Genomic DNA, 22,157 nt, shown 5'->3' on the forward strand with positions numbered 1-22,157 from the left:
TATATTATCTACAAGTATAGAGAGCCAAAATGACAGTCATGGAGAGGGCAAGGTAGGACATAACTGTACAAATTAAAAGAATTCCCTTCATGGAGTATTCTTTGAACTCTGTTTGATAGTTTATCCCCTCCACCCCACCCCCCAACCCTCTCCATGCATAAACCAGTTAGGTATACATGGACCAATGAAATAAACTAAAACTCCACTTATCAAAGTGTTAATAATTTATAACTGGTAGAACAATGTAATGAACCTCTCTTTCTCTCTCTCTCTCTCTCTTTTCTCTCTCTTTCTCTCTCTCTCTTTTACAATTGTCCAGATACTGTGTCTGTTGGTCTACTAATTATAACTTCAAAGGACATTTTTGCTGTAAACCCACATAAGATATGCTTCAAATTCGTTATTATTATTATTATTATTATTATTATTACTATTATTATTATTATTCCTAAACACATCTCAATGCAATATGATAACTATCAAAAGGCCAGCATTTCATACATGTACAATCTTTTTTTAGCTTACAGTTATCTGTGAAATTTCTTTAGAGATTATCTTTTTAAAAACCATTTTGATTTAAAAATCAACCACTATTCAAAATCTCTTTGTTACAGTCTCCTTGAAGAAAAAAGATGTAACCTCTTGACAAAACTGTGCCAATTAATTTTAACACCGATAATATCCATTCATATTTCTCCATCAAAAGCTGAAATGGAAATTAAATAAAATAATTAATAAATTCACACTACTCACCCTGAAGCAGTCAAATTCAGATTCCGTGCCTCCGACAAATCATACCTCTGCGATTTTGCACGCATGCTTAAATCTACGCACGTGGTTTGATAGGTTATCTTTCCCAGTGGGCATGCAGCTTCAGAAAACACCCCTTTGGGTTAAGAAACAGCAGCCACACGTAGACAAAATAACCCCAATTCCACAAGAGATGACAGTGGGCTTATCTCCAGTGTTCACTAATTGTTATAAATATACACCAGGGGTATAGAGAAATATGACAATAGCTCCTTCAAGTCCTCCCCTCACCTTGAGGAGAATTTCAAATAGGATCAATTTGGTCCCCCGTTATTATTGTTAGGTCCACAAATTATGTACCGCTGTGGTTTCCGTAGGTGCTATTAATAACAATCCCATGTAAACATGCAGAGAGGTTTATGAATATTTCCTTTGGTTGGCGATCTTTTTTGTCCTGTGTCTCTTTGGTTTTGTTCCTGCCTCTCTTCGTGGTTTTTTCTTTCTTTTTCTCTTTTTGTCTTTAAACCACAATAAAGAGAAAATAAAGCCTTCTGTGGGTGGATGTCTTGGGATGTGAATATATTGAATTTATTCCTGGTTTATTTGAAATATTCCCTGTGTACTGGAATCATTCCTGTATACTACACATTGTGTATTTACCTACACAAATGTTTTAAAAATGGCCAATTCATTAAACAGTTCCAAGGTCAAACAATGCCAATTAATATTTTTCTTCCTTAACTCTGGACAAATACGAATATCTTCTCCGATATCTATGATATCATTTTTCATGAAATCAGATTTGAGAATGCACATGCAACAGCCTTATCTTCACTTATCACTTAGTCATGCCACCATTAGTTTATTTTCACTGTGCCAGTTTGTTACTAAACCATGTTCTCTACACTTAATCATTTACCGTATATGAATATCTCTACTTTCAGGGCAATGCCCTCAGTCTTCTCCTCACAATTAATCCACTTCAGTCTGTAATCTTTTATCCTCCAGGGGGCGATATGCAAACACCAATGACTTTCAAGGTTTGAAATGCCAAGGGTATTTTTCAGACCCTTGAGACTTAAAATGATGCTACGAAATCCCAGAGTTTCAACCTTTGCTCAATTTTTTTCCAAAGTTTGGCTTTTTTTTTTTTTACTTCATAAGCTCCCTTCTCAGAATTACAAGACAGTTTATTAGATATATGACATTTCTGTAAAAATGCAATAATTGTATTTCTGCCTCTGGAATATTCCTTTAAGATTTACAATATATAATTACTGTCTTGTTTAGGAAGACTTGTCTGCAGCAATTGATTGGTTTAAAATTGACTTTGTTTCATCAAGAAGACTGCAATGAAATTTCCCTCAAAACTGAATCCCTTTCGAGCAAATTTTGAAGCAAATTATTCTTGAAGGCTTTCGACTGATGTAAATCAATTCAATTCTGTAAAAGCAAGAACAGTCTGGCAGACAGAGAGAAATTATATATCATTCTCCTATAGACTGCTTTTGAATCTTCAATATGACCTGAAAATGTCTTTGCCTTTCAAACAAATTAGCCTCTCAAGAGCACATCTATCATCCAAAAAATAATAAGAGGCAATGAATGAGTTCTTATGCTTTTAAATTGTTCTGCCTAAAACAAACCCTTATTGGTTCCACTGAAATGAGTTCTTACACTTTTAAATTGTTCTGCCAAAAATAATCCCTCATTGGTTCTATTGACATGGAACTTTGATGAATCCTCAATTTTTCTAATTTCTTTGCAAAACAACAATTCTTCAGGGGAGTGGAAAAAAAGAAATGTCAAATCAAGTTACCACACTTTTTAATAGACTTTTTAAACAAATCATTATCCAGTGCTCCTTTGGAAACTTTTCTGCAATGATATATCTTATGGCTTCTAATAACTCATTCCACCAAAAACAGTTCTCCTCAGTGACTATAAGCAAAATTGGATTCACCATGAGATGCCACTTAATTTTACTGGCAAAACAGTTTTCCTCAACCATTTAGAAGTAAAATGCTAGCATCAATTCTCAGAATTCCTCTGTAAATTGTTCTTCTTTAAAAGGTGTAATACCTGGGTTCAGAATTTCTTGATATGTTTGGTACATCCTAGAAAGTTTTTCAAATTAAAAACTATCTGTTCTGTTCACACAGGCTCAAACTCCCAGGTTTCCTCTAAAATCAGGAATCAAATGACAGTTCTCGATCCTCCTGGACAGTTTATAGCGATACTTTGCCAAGATGGAAATGACACAGCAATATTCCTAGGTTCCTTCAATACTAAACAACTTAACACTTCCAAGAAACCGTGCCAATTTTCAAACAAGCTGCTGGTACGGTGAAGTAAAAAACAATGGGTTATCAAAACAGTTGTGTCATCCTTTGTGTGTGTCAAAATTATCCACACATAGTATACATATACCGAGATATCATGACATATTAGACTTGGTTCGATCCATCTGACTTGAAATGACCATCTAAGTAGGGGCTTACTAAACCTCAATCTCCACTCACTACCTGTGTTAACATCTGAAGAGACATACTTCCTGGCTCTGTGCAGCCATAAATCTTCTGACTAAAAATCTGTCATTTCAAATTTGATAATCCAAACTGATTGTCATCTTTGTCCAGGTTAGGGACGTCTGCTCCTTTCACTTGTTATGAATTAGGATGCATCTGACTCAATCTGTGACACAGTGGCCTTCTTAAGTCCATTGACTACTTTGATATTCTGACTTAAACACTGGTTTCCTGATGTCCCCGCCCTCTTCAGCTACAGTGTAAAATTAATATATATACCTTTAATCTTCTTTGCTGTCATTTTACTTGTCAAAGAACCACAAACATTATTTTGCTTTTAACTTCCTGTGGACAGGACAGGTTGTCTTTGTAGCCATTAGCTGTTAAGGACATAAACAGTCATTTTCTGGTCGCTGGTCGCAGCATCTGAGTGTAGCTGATCGTTCAGCTTGTACATGTACAGTTATTTTCAGATTTTCACCTATATATACACACCAGGCACATATAAGGCTATTTTCAGGAAATATCTATACCTGGTCATTTTTTGAATAGTCAAATGTTAGAAGTAACTTATAACCAAATGGAGTTAAGAATTTCTACCACTTGCTTGTTCAATAAATCCACTGCACCAGGTCCATGTACCATCTAAAAATCTGGACCCATTTGTCCTGTGTGGCCTCCTCATAATCTTTTGGGCTAATTGTCAATTGACCTTGGGTCATAGAGTCCTGGCATGAAATTTAATAGTCCACATAGGCCTAAATATGCTACATCATTTTCAAATTTCTCATTAAATATTTTCATAACATTTAGAGCTAGAGCTTTTGTGGATTTTACAGCAATTCCACACTGCAAAAACAAAGGTTTTGAATAAAGAAATATCTTTCCTGTAAAAAGTGCAATAAATGGTATTCCAGCAGAAGGTCATCATATACCTTATGAGTTTAAGAACACTGAAAATTCACATGTATGTTCAGTTCCACTGCAGCTGGCTCCATGTGCCTTTATCTCTATAATTATTCCAAGTCCTAATAAGCCACTGACCTCTAGTTGTTCCACTTAGTCCATCATTTCCGAGGACCATAATTAAACCAAACGACCATTCACCAAGTTAACTGACCAATCATATTCCCAAGAAAAGTGAACGCGAGAATGAAGTCCATCTTCCCATAAGAGAAAAGCAGAGGCTGAACCCTTGATCAAGAGCCAAATGTAATGTTAAGACTAATAAGCACTATCTGATCTCCTTGGTGCCAGGAAAGCAAATTGCATACCTGTTATATATATATATATATATATATATATATATATATATATATATATATATATATATATATATATATATATATATATGCCTGTAACCAGCAATTTCAAAGGGGTGGGAGGGTCTTTTTCTAAAAAAAGTGGACCTTTTACCATAAAATCTTTGTGTACCTGGATCAGAACTTTTGCCTAGGGCACTTCTTTTCCCACCAAAATTATGCAAATTACAAAAACACTTGAATAAATAACTCCCTTTTAATTCTTTTCATTCTATCATAGGAAGGAACAATGAATATTTGTATTTAATTAAAAAATTCTATACACTATATAATCTGCTTCTGCTGTCTACCCTGTTATTTTCACCAAGTCAACAGTGGGCCCTGGAGAAGGGAAATAACTCTGTGATGACTGGACATATAGGACATATAATTACACATAATGATCGTAGCAGTTGAAAATCATAGGGTGTCTTCTTCCTTGTGGACATTTCTTTCAAACGTCTTTTTTTTTTTACTTTCTCTTTAATCACTTCACATATAATTGATCACCTTTTTTCTTTTTCTTATGTAGGATGTAGGATGATTATCTGCATAAGGTGTATTCTTTATGAATAAGAGTACTTTACTCAAGTTTTTTTAAACTTTTTCTTTTCATTTATTTGATAATCTTCCTTTTTCTCTTTCCCCTTCTGCAAAGGATGATGTTTATTATTGTTTCTTTTTCATTATGTTATCTATTTAGAGCTTTTTAAATTTTTATTTCAATTTACATATATTTACTTTTGGTTGCATTTCTGTAACTTTTTACTTTTTCTTTGTTTACTTTTTCTTCCTTTCTTTCTTCCATCTCTCTCACCCTCTCTCCATCCATTCAAACATCCCTAGCATCCAATTCCCATATATCATAATTTGTTGCTTGTAGTACAATACACAATTATAGTGGTTACTCATTCTCTATGAGCTCACCACTACCCCAATAAATATATAGTTTAACTCAAACTTCAGAAAATTTTAAAAGACTTCCCCCAGGGGTACAAATAACAGGTCCATAAATAACAACAACCCCATCTGCTCCAAACAATTTGTTACATCACCAAAGAAGGTGACTTGTCAAGGTTCTAAAAATTTATGTTTTTCCCTGCAGCAAAATGCAAGATGCATGCTTTTGATACGAAACAGTATATTTGGAATACTGACGTTTTTACCTCTTTGGCACCTGTGTCTATCTTACGATTGTATAATGTACAGTATATAATAGGCCCTGGCTTTATTGGCATACACAAGGTATAACAGCAGGCTTGATGCCTGTGATTTCGAAGGTTTTTTTTCTGAAAAAGTAAACCTTTTTACCCCCAAATTAGTTGACCAACCTAGAAAAATCGTGTAGAACAATTCTGAGTTTTTGAATTAGACCATGCCTATTTCCTTCAAAGAGAGAATTTCTTTTGAATCCCTCCCTCCCGCTAGTCCTGCTTACAGGTAAGCTGGTTATACAGTACCCTAATTAATTTGAGATGATATAGTTAAAACTATGTCCTTTCACATATGTTACAAATGTCAATGTTGTTCAGTTGATTGAATATTACACACTTTTCACAAAGAAGTTATTACTCGCTCATAAAATGTAGTAAACAGGAGACAGCTGTTAAATTGGTGAAATTTTCAACTAGTAAGGGTACTTGTTATAGTACCGGGGCAGATACAAGGTCAAGACTGCAATTTTGGCAATTTGAATTAACTTTATCTTGCCCATAAAGCTCATAAAATCCATTAAGTTCACACAATTTATAAGCCCCATCACAAACCATGAGCTGGGTTATAAGAAAATGCGCAATACAGCAGTTTGGGCAGTTTATTTTCCTGCTGAATCTAGTTTACTTATTCTTCTTTTTCATTTTTTTTTAAATTATAATCTGTTCATCACTCTTTCTTTTTTTCTTTGGGAGGGAAGAGTAAAAACAAAGTATAGCAAATATCAAATATTTGATAAGAAAATATAATTTCAATAGAACACGTAGGGTACAAGAATGGAAAAATTGCTTGGTCTTGTTTTGTTTCACTTATTAATATATATATATATATATATATATATATATATAGGAAGGGCTTTTGTAAACCCATTGTGCCCATGTATCCCAAGCTCTGCCACTGTTCCCCTACCTCTTCACCCTATCCATCCTTATTTTTGATCTATTCATTTATATACTGTAAAACTTTTCAATGAGGAAAAATTATCAGTTTTTCAGATACGTAATATTAGGACCATTAAAATATGCTTCTGTGTAGCAATTGTGGTGGTTTTTCTGTATAGAACAGAACTTTAAGGTAGCCAGTGCTTTTCAGTTAAGTTGCTACGACTCAATAAGAATTGTCCAATTTTAAGAATTTACGACTTGAAAAATAACAGTATCTGTAAAATTCATGATTTTTGCCATTGAAAAGAAGTCAGGATATTATAAAAAGTTAGTGTTCCAGAACAGGATTCAAGCTGTAAAAATATATATTGTAATATATTGTAAACCGCAGACTGTGGCTCTGGTTTGGATAATACAAAGAAATTAATGTCACGTAATATGTATTTATTCATACTTTCATTGTCTACCAACCAGGATGCTGCAGGCAGCGACAAAAATATATGATCACAAACTGGTACATTATTATGAAAAATATGGCAGTGTTCCCAGGCACATAAAACAATGTGCACTTTTTAAACTGACAATTTTTGCTCAAAATATACTTGAAATTCCTCACAACTGATCATCATGAATACCTTGAATAATAATTCTAGCTTTTGGAACATCACTGTCCATAGATTCTAGGGATTCAGAAAAACTTAAGTTTCTTTCATCAAACCAAATTTAACTGAATCATCTAAATACATTTTCCTCTTTTGGGTTAATTCTCTAATCACGGTTAAGGCAATTTTTAAAAAGAGGCCCCCTTATCTCCCGGCTTACAGCCCACTCTACTGACCTCTGACGTCTTATTACCCAAGTCTAGACATCTTAATTCCCACATCTCTTACACACCAATTAGTGCTATCTTTTCCCAGGCTGGGTTATCTCTGACTTAATGCACACAGAGCAGTCTGGTGGAAATTTTAGCATAACACCCTGCATTACACAGTATTCACACGTACTTGTATTTTTCTATGCCAGTATAATAGCATAATGGCATGGGTATACTGAAAAAGTGTTCAGTGTTTCCCAGGGTGTTGCTATGGTGTGTGTGTGTGTGTGTGTGTGTGTGTGTGTGTGTGTATGTATATATATATATATATATACACACACACACACACACACACACACCCTGGTATCAGGCGAGATGAAGGGAGTCGGGTCTGTATGGGCAAAGGGACAGGAGAGGACGGGCTCAGAGAGTCAGAAATGCTGTAGATGCCCCTAAATTTGGATGGCAGGTTCAATCTGAATTAAAATCTGATCTAGGGAATTTGCCATTAATCTCACATTGAGTCAACTGAAGGCATCAAAAGGTCTACCTTTCTGCAGAAAAAGACTCTCCCTCGCACCCCAGCGCCTTTGAAATTGTTAGCTACAGGCTTCCTGAGAGTGCTGTCATACTCTGAGCAATAAAGGTGAGAGTAAAATGTGAGCACCTGAATCTCAGGGTGCATCTTGAAATGAGGAAATTAGTGAACATCCCCAACCATTGGGTTGTACTCTGTATTCAATTTTAAGAAAAGCTAACTCCTAACACAGATGCTAGCTTAACACACTGGTGGATAATGGACCTGTTTAATAACTCATACAGGACCAAAATAGTTTTATTCATTTCAACGGCTTTGTTAAAATGAATTCCAATTAAAATTAAATGAACTGGACTTCATTTGCCAAAATATTCCATTCAACTTACCATTACGCCCATAATAAACTTGTCACATTTGTAATCAGTCTATACTCCCTCAGCAATAGATGTTATCTATGAAGGTGGCGTTATCCACAATTTCATGCCACTTTGAACAGCAGTATACCTTAACTGCCACTTATAACACATTCTTGTGATGAATTTTTAACAGGCACCTTCTGAATGTGGACAATTAACAGTGATGGCTGCCCGTACCTGTGCCATAGGTAACACTGGGCAATCATGCATATTTCTCTCTAATAAATTATGTTATTTTATTGTTAAATTATGTCATTTTATTGTTTACGGACAGAATGACTGGGTCTGACTGGATCAATTTACCTACTATGACAGGCCTCATTCAGAACAGTGGACTAACAAGTCTGAGGGTCAAATATGGTGACCCACTACAAAGCTTGCTGTCTAATCCGCTAATAGACACTGAATAGATCCCTCGTGGGATAGTATTCAAGTGGGTCATCCATATTGAACCCTCAGACTAGTAAGTCCCCTATTCTGAATGGGGCCATAGCCTGAGTGTGAAGTCACCTTTTGTCTTTCTTTGCTTTCATTGTGTTCAATTGCTATTTCTCACCTACTGCATCTAAGCTTTTCTAATTTTAAAAACAATGGTTTATGTTGCTGTATGTAACAGTATGAAGGTTCACAAAGATTTATACTCGCAATCAAAATAAATAAACTATAACTAAAGGCTCAGAAGATGACACATTCTTCCTGTAGAAAAAACTCAACATACATTTGCTAATTAATTATTCATTTGGTCTTAAAAATTAGTTCAAGCTACTGTACATATAAATATGGAACATCATCCAAAGTACCTTAACTTCTTCTTGGTTTAAACAGCAAAAGCCTATAATTCATATTTTGATCAAAATAATAATTCACTAGGTTTCTTTCCAATGAATGTACAGATAATTGATGTTAATATTCATAACTTAAAGATGTTGTGCTAAATTTCAAAAATAAAAAAATTGCCACATTGTCTTTCATTATAAGGTCATTGTACTGGACAGAAACCGCCATGTGGTTAACAGAGATACTGTACAATACAACAACATGCAATTTGAGACTTGGGTGCAAAACCCTGGAAAAAATCAGAGAATTCTGCAGAAATTCTGGTAATTTGTGCAATTTAGTTTTACTTTTCCATGATTACTAAAAGGGTCATTTCACAAAATTGAGAACACTTAAGTTGCATTATTGACATGCATATTTTATGGAATATTTTCGTAACTCTGCCTTTCTCCATTATTTTTATAATTTTATAAAGTATCAACCAATATAGAAACAAGTTAACAGTTTTAAAAGGTTATGTAGATATTGAACAAAATGTGTGTACCATTGACATGACTCAAAAGTTGGCTTTTATATACATGACATTTAAAGGACCAGGGTCCAATGTGACAGTTGAAGGACCAGGGTCCAGTGTGACATTTGAAGGACCAGGGTCCAGTGTGACATTTGAAGGACCAGGGTCCAGTTCGCCAGTTGAAGAACCAGGGTCCACTTTTGCAAATCTTTTAAAAAGTTCATTGCACTTGGTACCTTTAAATATGCAAATCCACATTTTCATCTATTTGAAATAATTTTACTACAGAAGAAACTAATTTCCACTTCTTTTGACAAAATGAATCATTTCAGAATAACCCTATGGCAAAAATGCCCTTGCTTAACACCAACCAGGGCATTAGTCATGAATAAGCTGAAATATTTTCTTTGACATTTCCAGCATTAAAAATAGAACGGCATGAATATTTTAATACTAAGTACGTGATGTACTATCCCAAAGGTAAAATTAGACAAAAAGTTCTTGTCTGTATCCCTGTGTCCCTGTGGCAACAATGAGTCATGGGGGTTGTCATCACGATGTCTCTGTTTTTGAAAAGGTATGAGTCAACAATTCTGAAGATAACACCAGTGTACAGAATATTTGAATGAATTTTTTAAAAAAAGTTGAATACCTGGATGAGTACCACTGAGAGAGAGAGAGAGAGAGAGAGAGAGAGAGAGAGAGAGAGAGAGAGAGAGAGAGAGACATGAATGTGTGTGGGTGTATGTAAGACAAAAAGAGGGAGGGAGAGAAGTAAGGAAAAAGAAAAAGGGAGAGAGAGGAATCTATGGAGGAAGGGAGAGAAGGAGGGAGAGAAATGAGACAAACAGACATATGGACAAATTAAAAGGCACACAATCTTCATTCATCAGTACACATAAAAAAAGACAAAGAGCATGACAGCAACACAGCCATAATATGTGGATGGAATTATCACCAAAAATTTATCTTACCTTTTATCACTTTCATCATCTTCTTCATTTGTCCCTAAACACTTCACGAAGAATTCAGCACAACTTCCCATAATGAAATCAGAATCCTAGTAAAGATACCAATTCGTAATCCACTGTTTCTCAGAAGTTTTTCCTTGTTTATGCTATTGTCATCCCTTGTAATTGATAATATACTCCTTTTCCAACCACAGGTCTAAAAACGTTTTCTCAATTTTCAAACATCACATGTTATCACACGTTGTAGCAGTTTTTGGCTTACGTGAAACCCCTGGTTTTCTAATAGAGCAACCCTGGCAAAATGTATACAAAAAACCTACACAGAAATCCAGATGGTAACTATGGTGTTTCAGTTCAAACACTGCATGAAAAAACACCTTTTATCGCCTTTCATTCATCTACAAAATGTTATCGAAAGATGATCCCTCATCTTTCATCATCCTTTCCTGACGAAAAGGTCATCTTTCACCTTTCATTTGTAAAAGGTCATCTTTTTATCAACTTTTACGTCTCGGAAAGACCGTCATTCACATTTTCATTAACTTTCAGTTTTCAAAAGTTCAACTATCACCTTTTACACTGCGAAAAGCCACCTTACATTCCAGCTTTTGTTAACTGGAAAGGTCTCATTTTGTTAACTTTTATTTTCTGAAAGCTTAAGACTAATTTTATAATAATGCGTGGTGATCTTTTGTATGTATACTATTTATTTTATGTACAGGACTTAATTCCGTATCTTACATTAAGCGCATTATGGAAAAAGCGAATACTTTTGCAAATTGTTTGCATGATGAAATGTTTCGCACTTTGATTAAAGTATTTAACTGATAGATTGAATATGGTGATTTGCATTTCGGAGAAAAATTATGCAATCTTGCATTGGCTGGAGTTTATGTATAAATATATAGCATTCAGAGCAGTAGAAGAAGTGTTCACCGAATTTCACTTGAGGTAGACATATGATTTTGACGCTTTAAACGACAAACAACTTTCAGAATCGAAAGTAACTATATTTTTATTCCAATATTGTCAGGGTTTAAATACAGCAAATAAAAAATTATATGTCAGAGGTCACATCTCCATATTTGCCTAGATAATTACTTTCACAGGAAATGATCTCCATGCTTCTGGACAGTAGCTAATTATGTCAGGATTATAGCATTGATTGCACCAAGTCAAAATAGTGTTTGAGGTCACCTCTCCATAATTTGCCTGGCTAGAGGCTCGTCTCTAAACAGAAAACCACCCCTCCTCGACAAAAAAGGCAATAGGATCTCTCGTCACTAACTTTGTTATTTTCAGTAATGTCAGGATTTTAGCATTGATTACACCAAGTCAAAATAGTGTTTGAGGTCACCTCTCCATAATTTGCCTGGCTAGAGGCTCGTCTCTAAACAGAAAGCCACCCCTCCTCGACAAAAAAGGCAATAGGATCTCTCGTCACTAACTTTGTTATTTTCAGTAATGTCAGGATTTTAGCATTGATTGCACCAAGTCAAAATAGTGTTTGAGGTCACCTCTCCATAATTTGCCTGGCTAGAGGCTCGTCTCTAAACAGAAAACCACCCCTCCTCGACAAAAAAGGCAATAGGATCTCTCGTCACTAACTTTGTTATTTTCAGTAATGTCAGGATTTTAGCATTGATTGCACCAAGTTCAAAAAGTGTTTGAGGTCACCTCTCCATAATTTGCCTGGCTAGAGGCTCGTCTCTTAACAGAAAACCACCCCTCCTTGACAAAAAAGGTTATAGGATCTCTCATCACTTACTTTGTTATTTGCAGTTATGTCAGTATTAGCATTGATTGCATCAAGTCAAAAATTATAATTACAATAAATGTCAGAGGTCACCTCTCCATAGTTTGCCTGACCAGGGGATCGTTTCTAAGGATAAAACCACTCTAAAATTGTTATGATGTGTTTTAGACTCCAGAGAGCAAGTTTTACCTTTTACATAATCCCTAATAGTAAGGCCCTGGGCATGATGGAAATATTTAACCGAAGTTGGATAGGTAGTAATCAGCTATGCAATTGGAATTTGTTTGTATTGGAACTGGTTATATTACTGACAGACTGTTTGCATATCCTTCATTCATCTTGCTTACACTTCTGTAGTTAATCTTAATATCAGAGGAAAATTATCAACCATACATAACTGTTTACTTATTCTCTTGCTCAGAGCGAGTCAGTCTCCCCTTTACCATTTTAGCATGTTTAATTCCATAAATCTGATGGAGAGGGGGTCTGAGGTAAACACAATGAGGTTATACACGTAGGTTAACAATTTCTATTGTAGCTGCAGACTGGAAATTCATGTATAACAGGAGCACAGGAATGCTGCCTTCTTTAAGATGTTCATCTATTTTCTTGTGACGACAGGCACTGCTTTTTCATCCTTGTGACGCCCAATTCCTTTATAAAAGAAAAGACATAGTGAATAATAGAGACATGACAAAAACACATGACAATATTTTTCTGAGAACTTAATTCTTTTCTATAATGTGCAGCTGTTTTAAATAGTGTCATTTTCGGTTGTATAAGGCTGTATTCCCAGAGCTTTTAGATCGATCTCTCCCCGCAGGGAGTCTCACTAGATTACTGTCAGATAATCTGGCTTAAATGTCCGTCCTGCCTACTACAAGCTGTAAGGGGGTAATTAACTTTCGTGTCCGCTCGGCTGACAGCTATTTAGCGTGAACCCCCAGGGAGTTAGGTCGATCTTAAGTAGATCGATCTAATCTCTGGAAATGGGGTCTAAGTCGAATCCATCCCCTTTCACATTAAAGCACCCCCTTGTAATCCAACACATGGGAATATTCTAACACTTTTAAAAATGACAACCCCTTGTTGTTACCCCGTATCGTGGACGTGCACATATATTTCCAAAATTCACAGTGAGTAACTGGTCAAACGTTAGAACAGACAAAAGCCAAGCCCAATGAAGCTCAGTTTAACTCGATCCTTTCTCGAGAGACGGCCAAATTACCCTGCAACATGCAGTGCGTCGAGAAAGATTCCCGCTTTAATCCCAGAAGTATGCTTTGCTATAATTTGTGTTAACATACACTGTGCGAACAAAACTGAAATCACTATATCACCTACCTTGTAAAACGATGACCGTCTGCCCCGTGTCTATAGTGATCTATATAATTGTCTCTTGCTGTTTTAGTCTTGAGTAAAACACGAAGTTAAAGGTTGCCGTGCGAGCTTTTCTGCCATTAATACTGCGTTATAGGTCAATGCTAGAGAATCGGCGCGAAAGATATCCCATTACAGACTATCTGCGCATGCGCAAGGCCAGGCGGTTGAAAATGCGCGGACTGTAAGTCTGTGTAGGCCGGTCACAGAAGATAATTTCCTAGCCACCGTATTGATTATGGTCGACTTCTTTGCAAGATGGCATTTGTTGCGGCGATATTTTAACTGATGAGGATGAAGAGAATGAGTAAATGCATCAGGTAGGTCTAATATAACATTTGAATCATTCATAATAAGGGAACAAACAACCGTGTCACTGACGCCCAAGATGGGTTTTATGCACGGAGAACAGACCGTGCTGAAAAAAGATTATCACGATCGTGAAACAATTGTTAATCGAACACTCTGTCCTATTTATTAGAACACTGCAAAAAGTTTACGTCAAAGTACGGCCCCGCGTACAAGTAAAGATTATGTACATGTATATAACTGGCCTGTATTAATCCCATAGAGTCGACCTACATTCCTTGACCTAAATTCCAGGCAGGGTTATATAATCAATGCACTGGTTCACTCGCAGGGTTCATACAGCACTTTAAGTGCTTGAATCTAGTATATATTGCCCCTTGTACATGTATTCAGTCTGTTTATGACATTAAAAGTACTTGAAATTGTTATTAGCCTTACAAAGGGCTTGTATTTATCATTTTCCCTAAAAAATTCTGGGATTTGATCAGTTAGAAATTTGTCAAATGATTATTTCAAACCTTGTTTTTAACCTGAATGTAGACATGCTGGGGGAATGCCCTTTTTAATCTGTCAATTTTTTTCTCATGTTTCATTATCATTAAAATACAAAGTTTGTGTGAATGATGCACCTCTTTTGTATGCAAACTTAAAAATGACAGTAAGATGCATTGAGTTATTGAAAAGTTATTGATTTAGAGCCTCAGAAGTCATTCAATTTGCTTTTATGTTGCTGTATGAACCCTAAGCAGTAATCATGAATATCTTCATCATTGCATGTAGTTATTTCAGCATTCATATTTTCATTAATGAAAACTGTTTGTATGATATTACACTAAAATAATTCACTATCTTAAAATATCTATTTCTTTTCCAGATGCTATTAAAAGACAGGCTGTCTGAACAGCATATAAAACAAGCAAAGTGGATGGACTAAGGCAAAAAAATTGGAAGAGAAGAATGGGGTATGTAATACAGGAGCCTATATAAGTTCTGTACAAAGCCCAATCAAGTTGCCTAGCAGTAATCATGAATGCATATTTTCATCATTACTTGTAGCGATTTCATTATTCATATTGCCCTAATTGAAAACTTTTTGCATGATATTACACTCAAATAATTCACTCTTTTTATCTATTTACCAGGTGCCATTAAAAGATACTACAGTTCTGAAAAGTAGGAGGATGTTCTAAAACAAGCAAAAGGACTGGATGAGCTGAAACAAAAAATATGGAAAAAAAGGAAGGAGGTACTATTATAGAAGCATGTTTAAACCTTGTAAAATCTCTCTTTTAAGACTTTTGATGGCTTTAAGTCCATAGTTTGAAAAAACTTCTAACATCATAAAAGTTGCCATTGTTTTCATCATATTTGATTAGCATTAAAATGAACTGTTACCCAAAACAGCATTTATCATTACATGCATCCTATTTTTCAGGAAGCAAAAGACAAAGATTTGGGCAGGCAAAGTGTTCTCTTGACAGACGATTCCAGGAAAACTACTCCCAGGAGAGCGGGAAGTTATGCATATATAGTAGGACTAGTGGATCTGGCTGAAAGTACATTTAGAGAACATTTCCTGGACCTTTCTTGGATAATCAAAACAAAAAATCAAATGTCCTTGGATTATCAAAAAACTTTCAAAAGACAAGCGCAACCTGCACAAAAATGTTATAATGGAATAAATTATTAAAATTTATACCATGTGTTGTTCTGTTTATCAATATATTATTAAATCGCGGCAATAAATATTACATTAAAATACGTAACAAAAGAAGGAAAAAAGCAATCTTTTCTTAAATAAAAAGGTTTGAAAAGGTTATCTTTTGTATCTGAAAAGTTGCACAAAAGGCATCTGAAAGTTGGACTTTTTAGCAGGAAAAGGTAGAGAAAAGGGGGTCTTTCATATGTCTTTTAGCATGCAAAAATTTGATGAATGATGAACTTGAGAATACCTTTTCTTCAAGCAAAAGATCGTCTTTTTGCAGCAAAAGGTTTATGAAAGTTAAACTTTTGAGTAGAGAAAAGGTGAAGAAAAGTGGGCCATTTGTATACCTTTTCACTTATACAAAAGTCATTTAAAAGATCGTCTTTTACACCTTTCCTAAAAAAACGAAAGGTCTAGGAAAGGTGTGAGAAGGTGAATAAAAGGAGGCCTTTTGATCGCCTTTCAGGATATATAAAAGCTGATTTTTCATGCAGTGAAACAAATGACAAGTCTTTTTTTTTTCTTCCATAGCTAATACAATGCAACAACAAATTTTAGCAACTGGTTCTGTAAAATAGAGAAAGTACAGATGGCTGGTCTCAAAACACAAACACTCAAATGTTTCAAAAATTAACAGAACAAACATTTCTAGATATTTTTATGGCATGTTTTGAAACAGACAGCACTGTGTCTCTTTGAAATCAAGTGATAGTCTGCACCAGCATTTTAGTTCTTTTTATGAAAATCTTTTAGCATAGTTCTATGAAATGAAACTGCACAGATTTTTTTTTAGCACTTCTTGAATAAACAATTAGAATTCCTTGATTAACAAATCATTTCAGTTTTTTTTCTGTCTAACATTCCTCAATCATTCTGCATAAAAGATACAGTGCAGAGGCACGTACAGAATGTTCCTTTACAGCATAACAGGTATTCTTTAAGGATTCTTCTTCTTCTTTCCTGAAATGCCATATACTATGAAATTTCCCACATTCAGCAGTAACTATTCAATGTATACAATACAGCAAGATTCCTGGTAATAAACAGTGAACTGCAATCTGGATCAAATTCCTCAAAAACTGGAAATGGCTTTGGAACATGCACATAACTGTCCTGCACCACTGATACGAGCTAGGTGACTGGCTGTCATTCCTCCTGCTCCTCTTACAGTTCAGATAATTTATCTGTCATGGATTATTTTATCTGTTGGGGATTATTCGTAAATATATACGTCTTATATAATTTTTCTTGATCTAACTTTCTCCAGCTTAAGAATCTCTATTTACATCTTATTGATATACTCATGAATGATCCACATGTAGAGCAAATACCAATTTTCACACATTTTTTTCAGTTGCCATCAGCTTTTTGATTCACTTGTTTTTACTTCACCTGATTTTAACCTGCTGGTTAAAGACCGCCATTACAACACAGACAAACTTTCCTCAGACGCAGCCCTAAAATTTTACAGATTTTCCAACAAATGTCAACTCTAAATGTTTACAGGCCTCCAGTCTTGTACCTGTTTTGTTTCTTTCAAATTCATGAGCTTTTGCACACAGTATCCAGTGAACTTGACATTAGGCGCTTGTCTGCATTCTATTAACCAAACAGGTAAGATCACTCCTTGGGCCCCATACAGTAAGGTTTCCTCCAGGTATTTCTCTCAAACCAGAGCTACTTGGTACTTCCAAGAACCAGGCTGTGCTACTCTGTTGATCAACATTTTCAGTTGTCACCACATTCTTGAAGAAGTAATTAAACAAATAACAAGTGCCTGGCTTCTCATACTGACACGATCCTCGACTCCCAGAATAAACAAATTACTACCACTCTTATCGCTGGGAAAAGTATTCAATTTGGCTTCTTCACAGAAAATCCCATATCCCTATTGGTTTTTTTTTTCTGAACTTCATGTGGGAATTATATTTCCATCAGGGAAATCATGAGGCCAGAACAACTGAGAGATTTGCTTGGTATGCTATCTTCACGCCAAATGAGTGGTCCGAGGGCCGCGTGAAGGCAAAAGCCATAGACAAGGTTGTTAGAAATAATTGTACGTCCCTTGATAAGTAACAATTTACAGTGAGTTACTCAGGGGCATTTCATATTTAATTTAGATATTATAAATAGCTTGTAAAGAAAAGGATTATTCTGCCTCTAATTAGGCAACATCATTAAATTATCAGTCAACATACATAGACATCCTTTACTTTGCTAGCATTATTGTACCTTGTATTACTAAATTCTTTCCAGAATGACACCCGATTTCGCCACACAGAACAATTATTGAACATAACAAATAATTTTTGATCTACAATTCCATTTCCCTCATTTTCACAATATGTGCAATTTATAATGAGAAATATCCAGCAAGTTTAGGAAAATAAAAAAAAAAATTTGAAAAAGGCTATGCGGATTTGTCACTCACTTCAGGGCATCTAGTGTAATAAGCCATAATTACCCAATTATCCAAAGAAAAAAATACTTCACAATAACTCCTACACATAATTTCCCAACAGCGAGCAAGAGATTACCATAAAATAGCAGCCTGCCTCTGGTGAACATTTAGCAGTCTCTCACGTGAAAAAAAAGCAGAATTACTTGCTATGACTGCAGGTTGGAAAAATTGACCTGAAATGATAGTGAATGCCTATACCATACACATCACAAAACTAGTCTCGACTCCTGAGAAGGGTTGTAATTAGTCTGCTGTATACTTTTTTTTTTTTCAGATGTACCAAATGTACCAAACAGGTTGAACAGTTTTTGGGTAGGACAATCATTTGAAAACCTTGACAGATGTGAATAAAAAACTTATATATTCTAAAGTTAATTTGATTTGGGACCAATCAACTTAAGGGTATATTTAAAAACTTTATGGAATATTTTTAAGATGTCTTTTTTCTTCCCCTATTTTCCATCATTCTGTCTTTCTGACTCTCTGCAGATAGACCTCATACAACAAACTAAATAACATCCATTATTTCATAGCTTTTTCAACATCATTTTATCTTCAAAGAATCAATTATGTCCTTAATGCCTTGCTAACACATCTAACCACTTCAATCAAATCAAATTCAGGTTGCTATAAAAAGACACAATCACACTTCACTAAATGTACTGCATTTTCACCTCTTTGATGAATTTTTTTCCCTTTTAAAAGAATGGTTTGATCTGGTTAGCATGAAAGCCCAGCATCTGTTGCAAAAGTCGATATGAAAAGGCATGTGTATAATATCAGCCAATTCAGAGTTTCTATGCATTTTCCATATGTATTTGGCTGATGTTACATTTGTCATTTTTTTACTCTTTTTTCTTTTCTTAATGTGCTGTTCAACATTAGGGGCTAATGCCTAGAGAAACAAAAGACAATAATCAGAATCTCCCCATGATGTTGAGTAGACATATATTTATCTTACATCATATGTAAACAAATAATAAGACTCTGTAAACTATTTTGCTAGTAGCAAATAAATATTATGGATTCATTCACGTATCTGCTATTAAGGTTGCCTACTGCATGCATTAATGCATATTCTACCCATTTTTCAAAATAAATTCCCTTCATTTTCAGGTATTTTTAATAACACGTAAACCAACAGATCTAAGCATTTGGAGTAATTTTCTGTTGGCAATCCTGATCCAAGATTTTTGAATTAGTAAAAAAAATCAACGTTTCATGTCAGTCACAATTTGCTCTGTGAACTACAAAACAAACGCCACATGCTACTGTTAAAAGGCACCTAATGATCAATATGGCCAGCTGTTTCTTATAAAAAAAAAAAAAAAACAGATCATAACTTGAACCAGGATGGATAAGTCTGCACTGCAGATATCAAGCCATTTCGCACAAAATGAATGCTTCACAATGCAAAAAGGAAAGTGAAAGCCCTCAAATGAGCATTGAATACTATCACTGGCTGAAGTTGGTTTAATGGTTGTTTGACATTGAACAAGTATATTCAATAGCTCAAGAGGAAACCCGATTAAATTCATCATGTGCTAACAATGTTACATTTTTTTTTCATTATAAAGATAGTTGCCCTCCTTGGACAAGAATCTGTCAGTGATTTAACCTTTATCATGAAATATTTCTCATTTACTTTTTGATCTTCCTTCCACCCATCTCTCTCTCTCTCTCTCTCTCTCTCTCTCTCTCTCTCTCTCTCAATAATTTATTTTCCTGCCCTTCCTATCCCTTCTACTCTCATAAGCTCCCAAAACATATCCTATTCTCCGCACCTTGTTTTGAAATCATTTCTCCACAATTACCTCAGAGTAAGTATAAAAACAAGACAGGCATTTTCCTCTCAAGAACAAGCAGTAAGTGAATATATTTAGCACTTACGCTAAATGTAACATTTAAGAGCAAGTCTGGTGCACTGGAATCTGTCTGAAACACCAAAGATCATTTTCCACTCAAAAGTGGAAGACCTTTCCATTAAAACGCCTCAGCAGGAATAAACAGGTGCTTGTATACTTGGGGGGAACAGGTTCACCTCAGGGCTAAAAAGTGGTTGTCTAGTGCCAGGGGTGTTCACACAGGTAAATTATTTGGACCGATATGGTTCCAGAACAGGGTTGCTCTGAATATCATATTCGAAGATCACAGCCCATTTTCACTACAGACGTAATAATTGAAATTTGGGATGTACTTAAGTACTGAGAATTTTTTACTGCTTCAATTCGATGAATTCATTCTAGTTCATTGAAATAAAAAAGTTTTAGGGCACATTCAGATTCAGACATTGATCCAACTCTGCAGGGATTCACACTAGAGTATAATCAATGTAATCAGCTTAATTGTCTGACAGCGTGTCAATCTCTACAAGTCAAGGGATAATTAAGCTGAGCTCACAAAAAAATAAATAAATAAATAAATAAATAACTCCCTAGCCTCTTAATTCTGACTTAGTCCAGATGGATTTTATGAAACCTGCTCTGCTTACCCTGTGTAGAATAGCTAAATGGAGTTACCAGTTCTTGGTCAAATTTTACCAATTTTTCAAACCCTGGGGTACATGGAGCCAATGTCAGGCCTGACTCTTAAACTCAACACAAGGAAAATAGCAATGACTGGTCTAGGGTTTTATGTAGGAGAGAGTATTTTGATTTTTATAGCCCCCCTCTCAAAGTGTTATAATTTTGGTCATTATCCAAAGCCTTTATAGGTACATGTATGTTGTTCCCAGTTTCCTCTATCAACAGACAAGGACTGAATCTACCTTTTCTTTTTTTTTTTTTTTTTTTTTTTTGGGGGGGGGGGGGGGGGGGCAGAGCCCCTTCCCCCCCTCCCCCAAATATATAGGTCCATCACAACTTATCCTGGATTTCCATGACACATTGTGCAATCTGAAGAATGGTAATAATCATGAATAATCTTGACAAAGATCTCTATGAAATAATCCTTGAAGGAAGATTATCATAGAACATAGAAAAAAACAGATAATGTATAAAAAAGATAACAAATATCCCCCAATTTTGTCTAGAAAATCTATGTTATAATGCCCATAACATGCACGCAAAGTTGAATGTCTTTGCACATTGCTGAATTGAGTTTTGCTTATCCATTTTATCTTACCTTTTCCATTTACAATCTCCATTTCTATCTTCCATCAAACAAATAATGCAATTATCTTCCATTAATTTCTCCATAATAGCAGCATGTGTCTGCTGATTTATAACAATAGTCTTTTCCTTCTCTCTCCTATCAATTCTCAATGATTTCTTTTACCACAAACCCTTTCCACTTTGAACCGAGTATTCACACAAGTCAGCATTAAATGGGATTACATGTCTAAACATTTCAAGCCAAATATTTCTCAGCTTTGCTCGAGCATGTGGCTATCACATATGAGACTCTCAATGTGCTCAAATGATGAAAAAATCAATGGGGTTTTTGAGGCATTATGTTCATAACTGGCTACTTCTGTCATTGATAACCTCTGTTCATGTGAGCAGGATGTTTAGTTTGCTGTTCTGAGATAAGACAAATTTTATTTCACTTGGTTCTAGTTATAAGATAAACCATGACAGTGTTGTAGATAGCATTGGTCACGTAATACCAACGGCAAAGGAAAATGATTTTAGATAAAAATTCAATATAATTTTGTTGCTAATATAGTTGGATCCTTCTAAGAAAAAGCTTAGCATACTGATAAAAACAAAAAAACATTGCTGCAGGAATTTAAAAAAATAGAAAAACACAAGAATTATAAAATATTTAGATATAAGAGGCAGCTGTAAGGGAAGGGATCAGGGGAAGGGGAAATTGTGATTATTGAGACATGAGTTCACAT

General features: G+C 35.2%; 1 protein-coding gene and 2 long non-coding RNA genes across 13 annotated transcripts in view; 1 reads left to right on the top strand and 2 right to left on the bottom strand.

Moving 5' to 3' along the window:
• Positions 1 to 22,157, bottom strand: part of LOC106151030 (rap1 GTPase-activating protein 1) — a 135,313-nt gene that overhangs the window by 62,107 nt on the left and 51,049 nt on the right. Inside the window, exon 1 of one of the 11 annotated variants that reach the window (XM_086996205.1) lies at positions 21,440 to 21,528. The exons of 8 other annotated variants lie outside the window; for them this stretch is intronic. In XM_086996205.1, the coding sequence (XP_086852331.1) occupies positions 21,440 to 21,513 (74 nt within the window). In that variant the 5' untranslated portion in view covers positions 21,514 to 21,528. Of the gene's footprint in view, positions 1 to 753; positions 3,838 to 10,708; positions 10,997 to 21,439; positions 21,529 to 22,157 lie in introns of those variants that run through there. 2 more of the 11 variants (XM_086996206.1, XM_086996207.1) reach the window with 2 other exon arrangements.
• On the bottom strand, positions 11,702 to 13,965 carry LOC147759861 (uncharacterized). The gene is made up of 2 exons (XR_015331228.1): positions 13,806 to 13,965; positions 11,702 to 13,115 (listed from the first exon to the last, which is right to left on the bottom strand). It is a non-coding gene; the product is annotated as an uncharacterized LOC147759861 (long non-coding RNA).
• Positions 14,004 to 15,846, top strand: LOC147759862 (uncharacterized). The gene is made up of 4 exons (XR_015331226.1): positions 14,004 to 14,161; positions 15,025 to 15,112; positions 15,293 to 15,396; positions 15,586 to 15,846. It is a non-coding gene; the product is annotated as an uncharacterized LOC147759862 (long non-coding RNA).

This window comes from Lingula anatina, chromosome 9 (assembly GCF_051362555.1).
Source record: "Lingula anatina isolate TDL-2025a chromosome 9, LinAna3.0, whole genome shotgun sequence".
In the NCBI taxonomy this organism is placed as follows: Eukaryota; Metazoa; Brachiopoda; class Lingulata; order Lingulida; family Lingulidae; genus Lingula; species Lingula anatina.